This window comes from Tachyglossus aculeatus, chromosome 5 (assembly GCF_015852505.1).
Source record: "Tachyglossus aculeatus isolate mTacAcu1 chromosome 5, mTacAcu1.pri, whole genome shotgun sequence".
NCBI classification, from domain to species: Eukaryota; Metazoa; Chordata; class Mammalia; order Monotremata; family Tachyglossidae; genus Tachyglossus; species Tachyglossus aculeatus.
The window spans coordinates 18,447,718-18,459,918 of NC_052070.1; the positions used below are offsets into that span (position 1 = coordinate 18,447,718).

The following is a 12,201-nucleotide window of genomic DNA, read 5'->3' on the forward strand; positions in this document are numbered from 1 at the left end:
GATCCAGGTTCTAGTGGAATTAGTGGGATCTCGGTGTTCAGTGTAGAGCAAAGACTGAACCCAAAAGTCAGGGAAACTAAACAGTCTAGAAAAATCTTTCTCTTTCTTAGGTTGCCCGTTGGTCTGCCAGTAAAGCCAACTAGGGAACTAAATGGCTTTTCACCAGTTGTCAAAACAACAGTTGTGTGGCTGCCTAAACCCAGGGAAGTTCGGAAGGAAAATATCAAAACAATTCCTTCCAATCCAATTCAACATGGTCAGATGACAGCACAGTTTTGGGGGTTTTTAAGTGATTTCTTTCAAGTGATTAGTGTGTGCCAGGCACTGTACTAAATGCTGGGGTAGATAGAAGTTAATTAGGCTGGACACAGTCCCTGTCCCGTAAATTAGGCTGGACACAGTCCCTGTCCCGTATGGGGCTCACAGTCTTAATCCCGTAAGACTATGAGCCCCCCGTGGGACAAACTGATCACCTTGTAACCTCCCCAGCACTTAGAACAGTGCTTTCCACATAATAAGTGCTTAATAAATGCCATCGTTATTATTATTATTTTACAGATGAGGTAACTGAGGCACAGAGAAGCGACTTGCCCAAGGTCACACAGCAGACAAATGGCAGGCCAGGATTAGAACCCAGGTCCCTCTGATTCCCAGGCCCATGCTCTATCCAATCAACTGAATTACTTCAGTTGATTAAGATAGTAATTAATACTTCAGCTGAGTTCTAGAGCCAATAAGTGGCTAAAAAGTGTGACTGGCACCTCCAAATTTGATTTTCCTTGCCATGAAAAGGAAACACATTTGGGAAACTCAAAACAGCACTGAATCAATCCGTGGGATTTATTGAGTGCTTACTGTGTTCAGAGAGAGCACTGGAAAAGAGTACACTATACTGAGTAAGATTGTCATCCACAGTGTCCCCAAATGAGAGAAGGTAAATAAACTTAATGGTATTTTAGTGTGCACACCTTGAAAAATATGTAACAAATTTTCCCAAGTCTTATTTTAATTGTTTTGTTTTCTGGGTTTTTTTTTTCCTAGGGAAGACAGACAAGATATTTACACACAACTGTTGTGCGTAAAGGAGCTGGTGGTGCCTTATTTGTGGTAAGTCCTACTGAGAGCTCACCTCCTCCAGGAGGCCTTCCCAGACTGAGCTCCTTCCTTCCTCTCCCCCTCGTCCCCCTCTCCATCCCCCCGTCTTACCTCCTTCCCTTCCCCACAGCACCTGTATATATGTATATATGTTTGTACATATTTATTACTCTATTTATTTATTTTACTTGTACATATCTGTTCTGTTTTATTTTGTAGTATGTTTGGTTTTGTCTCCCCCTTTTAGACTGTGAGCCCACTGTTGGTTAGGGACTGTCTCTATATGTTGCCAATTTGTACTTCCCAAGCGCTTAGTACAGTGCTCTGCACACAGTAAGCGCTCAATAAATACGATTGATGATGATGATGATGATGATAAATTACTTGGTTGAAATGGAAAACTTGGGGCAACCTTAAGCATCTTATACAATTATAATCTATAACACTGGATTCAAAGGGCTCTCTAAAAGTGAGTAGCTGAGCTGATTTTTGAATAATGGGGAAATTTCACATTAGCCCTGAACAGATCTTTTCCCGGCTTTTGGCTGGCTAAAAGTTTTCTGAACTGGTAGATGGTGGCCATCGCTTTAGGCCTCTGCTAACTACTCTCTTTCCCATTCTTTGGCTGCTGGAGCATGGGAGGTCTTCCCACATTCTTCTTTTGTCTCATCAGTTGTGGGCTCCTCAATATGATTCCCTGCTACTTTGATGGATTATTACTATTTTCCATTTATTAGCCAGTTTTCTCGCAGATTCATGACCCTTCCCTCGTCATGGAAAAGTGAATAATATCACATTGTTCCGGAACCACAGTGAAGCTGAAAGCATTATTATATTTTATTAAGTTATTACTTTGGGCCTGGCACTGAGGTAAGCATTGTGTAGATACAAAAGTAAAACAATTCGGACATTGTCCCTGTCCCATAAGGGATCGCAGTCTAGAAAATGGGAATGACAAACGATGGGAAAGTTACAAATTCAGCAATCAGAAATGAAGAGCAGTACATAATTAGGTTAAACCGTATTTGCCCTTTTTTAGTTTTTGGAACTAAAGGATTTAAGAACTATGGCAACATGGCCTGAAGGAAAGAGCACCGGCCTGGGAGTCTAATTCTGACTCTGCCAGTTGCTTGCTGTGTGACCGTGGGCAAGTCACTTCACTTCTCTGGGCCTCAGTTCTCCTGTTCACCCTCCTACTTCGAATGCGAGCCCCATGCGAGATAGTGACTGTGCCCAATTTATCTACCCCAGGGCTTAGAACAGCGTTTGACGCCGAGTAAGCCGCTTAACAAATACCGATGAAAAAAGCGTGGTCACATTTTTTTTTATCATCGGCATCTTACAGTGCTCCGATTGCCGTTGCCTGGGAGGCTCCTTTTGCTGCCACTTCTCTAGACTTGTAGACTCTAAAGTCCACCCGGAGCTTTTACCGGCACTGTTCCGGCTGACTTCCTCCCTTCAAGGCCCTGCTGAGAGCTCACCTCCTCCAGGAGGCCTTCCCAGACTGAGCCCCTTCCTTCCTCTCCCCCTCGTCCCCCTCTCCATCCCCCCATCTTACCTCCTTCCCTTCCCCACAGCACCTGTATATATGTATATATGGTTGTACATATTTATTATTCTATTTATTTATTTATTTATTTATTTTACTTGTACATTTCTATCCTATTTATTTTATTTTGTTGGTATGTTTGGTTCTATTCTCTGTCTCCCCCTTTTAGACTGTGAGCCCACTGTTGGGTAGGGACTGTCTCTATGTGTTGCCAATTTGTACTTCCCAAGCGCTTAGTACAGTGCTCTGCACATAGTAAGCGCTCAATAAATACGATTGATTGATTGATTGATTGATAGTGTGGGAATAGGACCCTCCTATTCCCCCTCCCACCAACCCCAGCCAAGCCTACATTTACCAAGAAACTGGCTGAAGTGGGTTTTGTTGATTTTTGTTTGTTGTTTTTTTATGGTACCTATTTGTGATAGGCACGTGCTGGGGTAGGTACAAGCTAATCAGATTGGACACAATCGCTGCCCCGTATGGGACTCACAGTCTTAGTCCCCATTATACAGATGACGTAACTGAGGAGAGAGAAGTTAACAGCCTTGTTGAAGGTCACACAGCGGACGAGTCTTTTAGACTGTGAGCCCACTGTTGGGTAGGGACTGTCTCTATATGTTGCCAATTTGTACTTCCCAAGCGCTTAGTATAGTGCTCTGCACATAGTAAGCACTCAATAAATATGATTGATGATGAGTGACAGAGCCGGCATTAGAACCCAGGTCCTCTGGCACCCTGGCCCGTGCTCTATCCATTAGGCCATGCTGCTCTTCCTGCTTGTGCTTCTTTCCTGTACCAAGCTGACATCAAGAAAGTGGACCTGTTCCCTTGACCACAATATTTGTGGTATTTGGTAAACACTTGCTACGTACATCACAGTAGGGTAGATACAAGTTAATTAGGTTGTAACTTAGTACATGTCCCAGTAGGGCTCACAAACCTATGGACAACTACTAAATCCCATCAATTAGAGCCCCTAAATAGGTGAGGCTAGCGAGTGAACCAGGAGTTCACAGTAGCAGTAGTAGATACTTCTCCATTATAAGTTTCTAGCTGGAAAATAAGTAGCCTTTTATTGAGAACTCTTTCCTGCTGCCTCCTTTCTTCTGCTCTCTCCCTCCACCACCACAGACATCCATTAGACTACACTTCCTCAGGGTAGGGACTTTGTCCTCCGTTTCTATTGTACTCTCCCAAGTGCTTGGTACATGACAGTGTTCTGCACAGGATTGGCACCCAATAAACACTATTGAATGGCCGTCTCTTTTGGAGCCCTCTTCTGAAATTAAGGGTCAGGTGCACGGACCGATAAAGAGTATCTAAAAGGGCCTTTTCTCTCTGTTTTATCACGAGGGCTACATTTGAGAATCATTGAGAGTACATTTTGAGAATGGGCCAAAATGTAAGTGATTATTACTTGAGGCTTTCCTCTACTGTTTACCTTTGGGACAGTATATTAAGCAATGGGATTTCGATATTAAAGAAGCCAAGGCACCACTAAAATGTGATGATTTGAATTGGAAAAATTATCCATCCTTCCATTCACCAATTCCCCAGATTCCCCAACTCACCAGTTGGGAATTCCCAATTCCGAGGGTCACTTGGAGCCCTCTTCTGAAATTAAGGGTCAGGTGCACGGACCGATAAAGAGTATCTAAAAGGGCCTTTTCTCTCCGTTTTATCATGAGGGCTACATTTGAGAATCAGTGAGAATACATTTTGAGAATGGGCTAAAATGTAAGTGATTATTACTTGAGGCTTTCCTCCACTCTTTACCTTTGGGACAGAACATTAAGCAATGACATTTCGATATTAAAGAAACCAAGGCACCACTAAAATGCGATGATTTGAATTGGAAAAAGAATCCATCCTTCCATTCACCGATTCCCCAGATTCCCCAACTCACCAGTTGGGAATTCCCAATTCCGTGGGTCACTTGGAGCCCTCTTCTGAAATTAAAGGGTCAGGTGCACGGACCGATAAAGAGTATCTAAAAGGGCCTTTTCTCTCTGTTTTATCATGAAGGCTACATTTGAGAATCATTGAGAATACATTTTGAGAATGGGCCAAAATGTAAGTGATTATTACTTGAGGCTTTGCTCTACTCTTTACCTTTGGGACAGTACATTAAGCAATGGGATTTCGATATTAAAGAAGCCAAGGCACCACTATAATGCGATGATTTGAATTGGAAAAATAATCCATCCTTCCATTCACCAATTCCCCAGATTCCCCAACTCACCAGTTGGGAATTCCCAATTCCGTGGGTCACCTGTGTCCTCTGTCTACTATATGACCCTGTTAAGTTCTCTTCCCTTTCTTCTTTTTTCCAGTTTAGGAGTGGGAAGTAGAAGTGTATGGAGAGGAAAGGGAGAAAGGCGCACACACACCAAGCACTTCGTGAGAAGCAGCTACGGCCTAATGGAAAGAGCCTAGGCCTGGGACTCACAGACCTGGGTTCTAATCCTAGCTCTACCACTTGTCTGCTGTGTGACCTTGGGCAAGTCACTTAACTTCTCTGGGCCCCAGTTGCCTCATCTGTAAAATGGGGATTAAGACTAAGAGCCCTATGTGAGACCTGGACTGTGTCCAACCTGATTAGCTTTCATCTACCCCAGGGCTTAGTCCAGTGCCCGGCACATAGTAGGTGCTTAATAAGTAACATTTAAAAAAATATTTACACAAAGCAGAATGTTGACTTATTAAGTCTTGTTCTGCTCTATCCCTGGCTCTAGCACTTCTATTATGAGGATTAGAGAGAGGGAAGAAAGAGTTGCTGAAGAGCCACAAGTTGCTAGAATTTAAACACAGTTGTTGGGCTCACTGCCCTCATTTTTACAGCAAGAATTTTAGTAAATATTTAAATTATGACCAGTTGAGCAGTACTGTACTTTGGGCTTCGGGGTTCATTGTTATCACAAGGTAATGAGTTTGTGGAAAATTTTGTGGTTTGACAAAAATGTTTGCATAGGATAGGTGTTATTTTAACATTGCTGAGAAGCAGTGTGGCCTAGGGGAGGGAGCACAGGCATGTTAGGCAGTGGATCTGGGTTCTAATCCAGGCTCGACCAAATTTGCTGGGTGACCTTGGGTAAGTCACTAAACTTCTCTGTACCTCAGTCCTGTCACCTGCAAAATGGGGATTCAATACGTGTTCTCCCTCCCACTTAGTCTATGAGCCCCATGTGGGATCTGTGTTTTCTTATATCTACTCTAGCCCTTAGTGACTTTATAGTCATAGTAAACACTTAATAGCACAATTATTATTATTATTGAACCCTGATATTCATTTTATCACTTGATTTTAATTGGTCCTCCGAGCATAATTTTGAAATTATAATTATGAAACTATGTTTACATAGATAGAAAATGGTTGATGTTATGACCACTTGCTGCCTTTCACCAAACACATGCACCTGCAGTTAAAATGAAAAGTGACTTTTATTGGCATTTCAAATTTCAGAATCCCCATTTCAGTTCAACGTTAGTCTTTATTGATCACTCGGGGATTAACTACCTTAATTTCCTGTCCACCAATTCCCTTCTTTTCTGTCACTTTGTTCTTGTAGCACAGAGATACTCCTGAGAATAACCCAGATACTCCATTTGACTTTACACCAGAAAACTATAAGGTAAGAGAAAATTAAGAGTGTTTAATACATGAAGTGAATCTAAAATTTGTACTTGGAGTATATTACAAGTGCTACCTGTTTTTTTTTTAAAAAAAAATACAGAGAATAGAGGCAATAGTGAAGAACTATCCCGAGGGACACAAAGCGGCAGCTGTGCTTCCAGTTCTAGATTTGGCTCAGAGACAGAATGGATGGCTGCCCATCTCCGCTATGAACAAGGTACATTTCTCTTGCCTTAAGAATCCTAGTAATTGTTTTAACAAGTGATCGTTGTTTGAAGGGAGAAATCAGAGTGCTCTGTTATGGGCGCTTCTGTTTGTGTCAGAACTACCTACCCCACAGATAGCAGTTCTCCTTGAGAGAATTCCAGTTGTGCTGCCACTGGTCCCATTAAAAATGCCAGAGTGATTGGGGAGATGGCACTTTAAAAGTGTAATACCAGGAAAGCGGCACAGTAAAGCAACTAAATTGCAAACCCTGGTTTTATGTGTAAGACTAAAGACAGAGATGTGGTGACACGTTAATAGTGTGATAGAAGAAGAAGAAGAAATCGATGATCGAAGAAAATAATACAGAAAGGAAAGTTTTGAATTTATTTAGTCTTAATATTCCAAAATCCTAAACTTTTATCATCATCATCATCAGTCGTATTTATTGAGCGCTTACTATGTGCAGAGCACTGTACTAAGCGCTTGGGAAGTACAAATTGGCAACATATAGAGACAGTCCCTACCCAACAGTGGGCTCACAGTCTAAAAGGGGGAGGCAGAGAACAAAACCGAACATACTAACAAAATAAAATAAATAGAATAGATATGTACAAGTAAAATAAATAAAGAAATAAATAGAGTAATAAATATGTACAAACATATATACATATATACAGGTGCTGTGGGGAAGGGAAGGAGGTAAGATGGGGGGATGGAGAGGGGGGCGAGGGGGAGAGGAAGGAAAGGGCTCAGTCTGGGAAGGCCTCCTGGAGGAGGTGAGCTCTCTTTGCTATGCCCAGGTGAATTACTGAGTGGCAGTGGATAGATGAAGTTTATTTATTTTTTATTTATTTTATTTTGTTAGTATGTTTGGTTTTGTTCTCTGTCTCCCCCTTTTCGACTGTGAGCCCACTGTTGGGTAGGGACTGTCTCTATATGTTGCCAATTTGTACTTCCCAAGCGCTTAGTACAGTGCTGTGCACATAGTAAGCGCTCAATAAATACGATTGATGATGCTGAAGTTCTTAAGCAGATGGAAAAAGATGTGCCCTGCCAGAGGAAAATACACTTTCAGGTTCATCTAGAAAAAGGTGTTTAGAAATGTTAATTCTCCTTCCACCTTAGGCTGTGAGCCCCAGGTGGAACAGGGAATTTGTCCTACCGGATTATCTTGTTTTTATCCCAGTGCTTAGTACAGTGCTTGGCACATGGTAAGCACTTAATAAATGCCTCCACTATTATTATCATTGCTACTAATAATAAAAATTGCTTTTTCAGAAAGCATTTTTTGCCAGAACTTCAGGATTCGTAGTTCAGACCATCAGTTTCTATTTTTGAATTGCCTTTGACTTTTAAAGAAGTGGGGTTATATCTTTAGGATACATGGCAGAAGATAAAAATGAACTGACCTGTTCGTTCAGAAAGATGTGAATAACTAGCCCCACTATTGAGATGCTAGCACTCTTGTCGGCCCATGGTCCATATAAATTGTCTTTTTAAATCCATTTGAATAGTCAGATTAATGGCTTTTCTCCAAAAAGTGATGGGTTCATTCTTTTTAGGGGCAAGAACAACCTCAGTTTCTGCTCTTAACTATTAGTTTGTATGTGCTCAAGATAAAGCCAAGTCAATTTTAAAACTCAATTGCTAATGGAAAGACCACAGATTTTCAGGGAAAAATTTGCTAAGATATCTTTTTTTTTTTTAAATATTTTAGGTGGCAGAAGTTTTAGGAGTGCCTCCAATGAGAGTATATGAAGTAGCAACTTTCTACACAATGTATAATCGAAAGCCTGTTGGAAAGTATCACATTCAAGTGTGCACAACTACACCATGCATGCTGCGAGATTCTGACAGCATATTAGAGGCTCTTCAGAAGAAGCTTGGTAAGTAATATATCATGTGTGTTCAGAATGGTAGTTTATCAGTTCTGTAAGATCCCTTCTTAGTGTGGCACCTTTTCTTCCTGCCATTTTCACCTTCTTGCTTGGAAAAAAAAATTGTGCTCTCTATTTCTGTCTCTTTGGGGAACCCTATTTTTAAATGTGGCATGGTGCTCTACATGTTTAGAAATACAGAACTAGGTTACCTTTTTTTCTGTCACCTAGAAGCCATCACAAATAATAATAAGTATGGTATTTAAGTGCCTACTACGTATCAAGCACTGTTCTAAGCACTGGGGTAGATACAGATTAATCAGGTCAGATACATGGGGTTCCCAGTCTAAGAGGGAGAAAGTACTCAATCCCCATTTACAGATGAGGAAAATGAGGCACAAAGAGGTTAAGTGACTTACCCAAGGTCACACGGCAGGCAAGTTACACAGCTGGAATTAGAGCTCAGGTCCTCTGACTCCCATTCTCTTTCCAGTAGGACAAAATAGTTTTGAAGTGACCTGATTACATAGTTTAATTCATTAAATAGTTTAATGCAATCACATAATTGCACATTAATTCTGCCAGGGAAGGTGGTGAAAGGGTACTGATTTAAACCTGGGAAATTTTAAAAAACAGAATCTGAATTATATAAAGAGACTAGAAGGTCTTTAAGCACTTTTGTAAAAGTAATACAACATGAACGTTTCTAGGTAGTGAGTAAATAATAGTTAAATGCTGTTTTACAATATCAACAATTACGGCATGCATTAAGCACGTACTATGTGCTGAACAGGTGGGAGTAAGTCCCTGTTCCCTGATCCTCAGTTTACAGGAATTGGGCCCCAGGGAGGACCAACTCTCAGCCCCGTGCTCTTTGCCCAAGTCCACAATGATGCCGCATAACACCTCAACGTGTAAAATACCGATCAGATATCATGGAGCAGAGAGAAAGCTTTGAAGATATAACAATACTAACAAAATAATGAGTCAACTTGTATTCTTTTGCTTTTCAGGTATAAAAGTTGGGGAAACGACACCTGACAAGCTTTTCACACTGATAGAAGTGGAATGTTTAGGTGCCTGTGTAAATGCACCAATGGTTCAAATAAATGATAATTACTATGTGAGTATTTTATCAATGAGTTCACCCACAAAAATCAACAGCGGTGTTAGTGTTCCGGCCACGGCGTGACTTTTCTCACACTTATGCCAGCCTGTAAACCATTGAGATTACCACCATATTAATAGCAATGAGGGGAATAATATTTAGTGCTTCTTCACACTGGTAGTGATGCCATTGTCCATGGAATGTATTTGGCAAAGAAAGTCCCATATTCTACTTGTAATTCAATCTCCTTTTTATAGAGTGGGACATTCTCATCTTTTGTGTGAAATCAAATTCCGTGCCTGGTTAACTGTAGATTTATTCTAGAAGCTGAATAGAGAAAACTGCCTTCAAATTTTCAGGTTTGTAACCTGGGTTGTTTTCCTAAGAAAATCTGAGAGTCCCCTGGCCAATACCTTTTCCTTGAAGTTCCAGTTGTTTCTATTTTCAGCGAAGGTCTCCGTGGGCAGACCCTTTGGACATTTTACAGCTACCTGTGTTATTTTATAGCTCTTCACTTGGGCTGATACTGCTGAATTAATCTAGTCTGTTCATATTTTTCAGTACTTTGTTTTTCATGTTTTAATTCTCTCATCCTGTAGTGATAAATCAGCCACTCAACACATTAAGTAGCTCAGCCATCAAGTTGTTTTTTTTTTTTTTCCACTAAATACCTGGGCTTTTAGAAAACAAGACAGTGAAGCAGAAATCGATTTCAGTGGACTTATGTTTGTCCCTCCAAGCATAGTATCCACTTCCTTTAAGCTAAGCTTCTTTCAGTTTTCCTTTGCTTCATACTCTCTAAGCTGTCATGTCAAAAGATGAAATTTTTGAAAACTATAAAACCTTTTGTCTTTTGTCCCTGTTTTATCTCTCACTGTCAGAACAAATAATTTATGGGTGTCCTAATTCATTCACCTTCTCACCAGAATTAATCCTCTCTAGGATTTATTTAAAAAGGAATAGCATATTCTACTCTCTCTTTCCTGCTATGCTGTGCTCTAAAGAAAAAGGGTTTAGCCCAAGGATATGCATACAGTGGTGGCTGTATAACTAGTGACAGTTTGGTTGCAAAATGAGTAGAGCAGGGGTGGAAAAAGTCAGAATTTCTGTCGTCATTTGTGTTTTAAAACTATTCTAGCTTAAGGCAGTACTCTTTGGTAATTATATTGAGCTAGCCTTGATTTAAGTATGTCAAACTATTCTTCTAAATTAAAGCGATCTTTAGATATCATAGAGCAGTTTTCAGAATGGTTCATTCAACTACTACTAGAAAGTAGTTTTCATAACAGAATCATTGATTTGAAGTAGTACTGCAAGTGACTGTTTCACTGTTGAACTGAGCTAAGGCTTTCTTATCAAGGGGAAATTTGATCCATTGGGATCATAAAACTTCGCTGTACCTGGAGTGCTTTCATTTTACTGCTATAGTAATCCTGATTTTTAGATGTCTAAGTGCTCAAGTTTCTTACCTATCTGTGCTTCTTCCCCTCCCTTTTTTAATTGTCCCCTTTTCCCTTTATTTATCCAGGAGCTGCTTTTCTTCTTCTCGTTTCAAACTTTCATCGTTTGCTTTGAGTAATGTTGTCTAAGCCTAACATCCAAAACCGATGAGACTATAAAAGTGGCCTTATAGGCAACTGCTATAGAATAAAACCACAACAGTTCACTTATATGGAGTTAAAAAGCCCTTTGCAAATATGGCAGTATTCAGGGAACATTAATGGCAGGCTAGTTTAACTTAAGCTGCCTGAAAAAGCCCTTTTCTTTGTTGTGTTTCATTTAAGCCCAGGATAGTCCATTCATCACAATAGTGGGAGTAGTCACTGTGGAATCTGAATACCATACCACAGCAACATTAGCTTGAGTTCCTGTGGTCTATTTTTGCCCAGTCTCCACCAAAGTTAATTGAATTGTTCAACCAGTCACAGGAAAGGGGGAAAAAGGCTAGACTGTACCAGTAACTTAAAAAGAATATATGCCACCGTGGACTTCTCTACCAAAGCCTCCTTTTCTCCTGTCTGATCTCTGAAAGCAAACTGTTCTTATTTTTAAGAATGAGAAGAGGCCTGAAGACTATTACCAAAGTTTATAAAGAATTTATATATGCTAAAGCATATGTTATGGGGATAACTCCTGAACTAAATACTTGAGGGACCATTGAGAGGAAGGAATTGTCTGTGATGTATTAAACCGTTGAAAATCGAAGGTTTGATAAGTTGTTTTATAATATGTGCTGAACTACCTGTGTTTTGGTTCTTTTACAAGTCAAGATTTTGTGAACCAAGTGAAGAATATAGCTGGTCTCAAGACAAATCGTGTAATTTTACCGCACTGTAGTAATCAGCTTTCTGTGGCTTACTTTGCCGAAACTTGAAATCCTACCAATTCTGGCTGGTGGCTTTGGTTAACTGGTACCAATAAAAACAAAAGAAATGATTACCCGATAAAATCAGTTCTTACAACTATGATGTAGGTAATACTGCAATCCCAATAGATCCCTAGGCATCCTCTAGACTGTAAGCTCGTTATGGGCAGGGCACATTTCTGCTAATTCCGTTGTACTCTCCCAAGTGCTTAGTACAGTGCTGTGCACGTAGTAAGGACCCGATGAATACGATTGATCTCAGTTATAGCCAACGGTGTTCTTCAAATAGGACATATTTTGATACTGCTAAAATTAGCCTGCATTGGGAATAAAATAAACGAGGACGAAATTTTTTCAAGAGAA

The 12,201-nt window shown here is 40.3% G+C and overlaps 1 protein-coding gene across 2 annotated transcripts in view; it reads left to right on the forward strand.

The window, feature by feature from the left end:
* The window catches only part of NDUFV2 (NADH:ubiquinone oxidoreductase core subunit V2), a 59,162-nt gene that overhangs the window by 27,836 nt on the left and 19,125 nt on the right, over positions 1-12,201 (forward strand). For both annotated transcript variants that reach the window (XM_038746920.1, XM_038746921.1), the window contains 5 exons: positions 1,042-1,107; positions 6,217-6,279; positions 6,382-6,498; positions 8,206-8,374; positions 9,379-9,488. In XM_038746920.1, the coding sequence (XP_038602848.1) occupies positions 1,042-1,107; positions 6,217-6,279; positions 6,382-6,498; positions 8,206-8,374; positions 9,379-9,488 (525 nt within the window). The remainder of the gene's footprint in view (positions 1-1,041; positions 1,108-6,216; positions 6,280-6,381; positions 6,499-8,205; positions 8,375-9,378; positions 9,489-12,201) is intronic.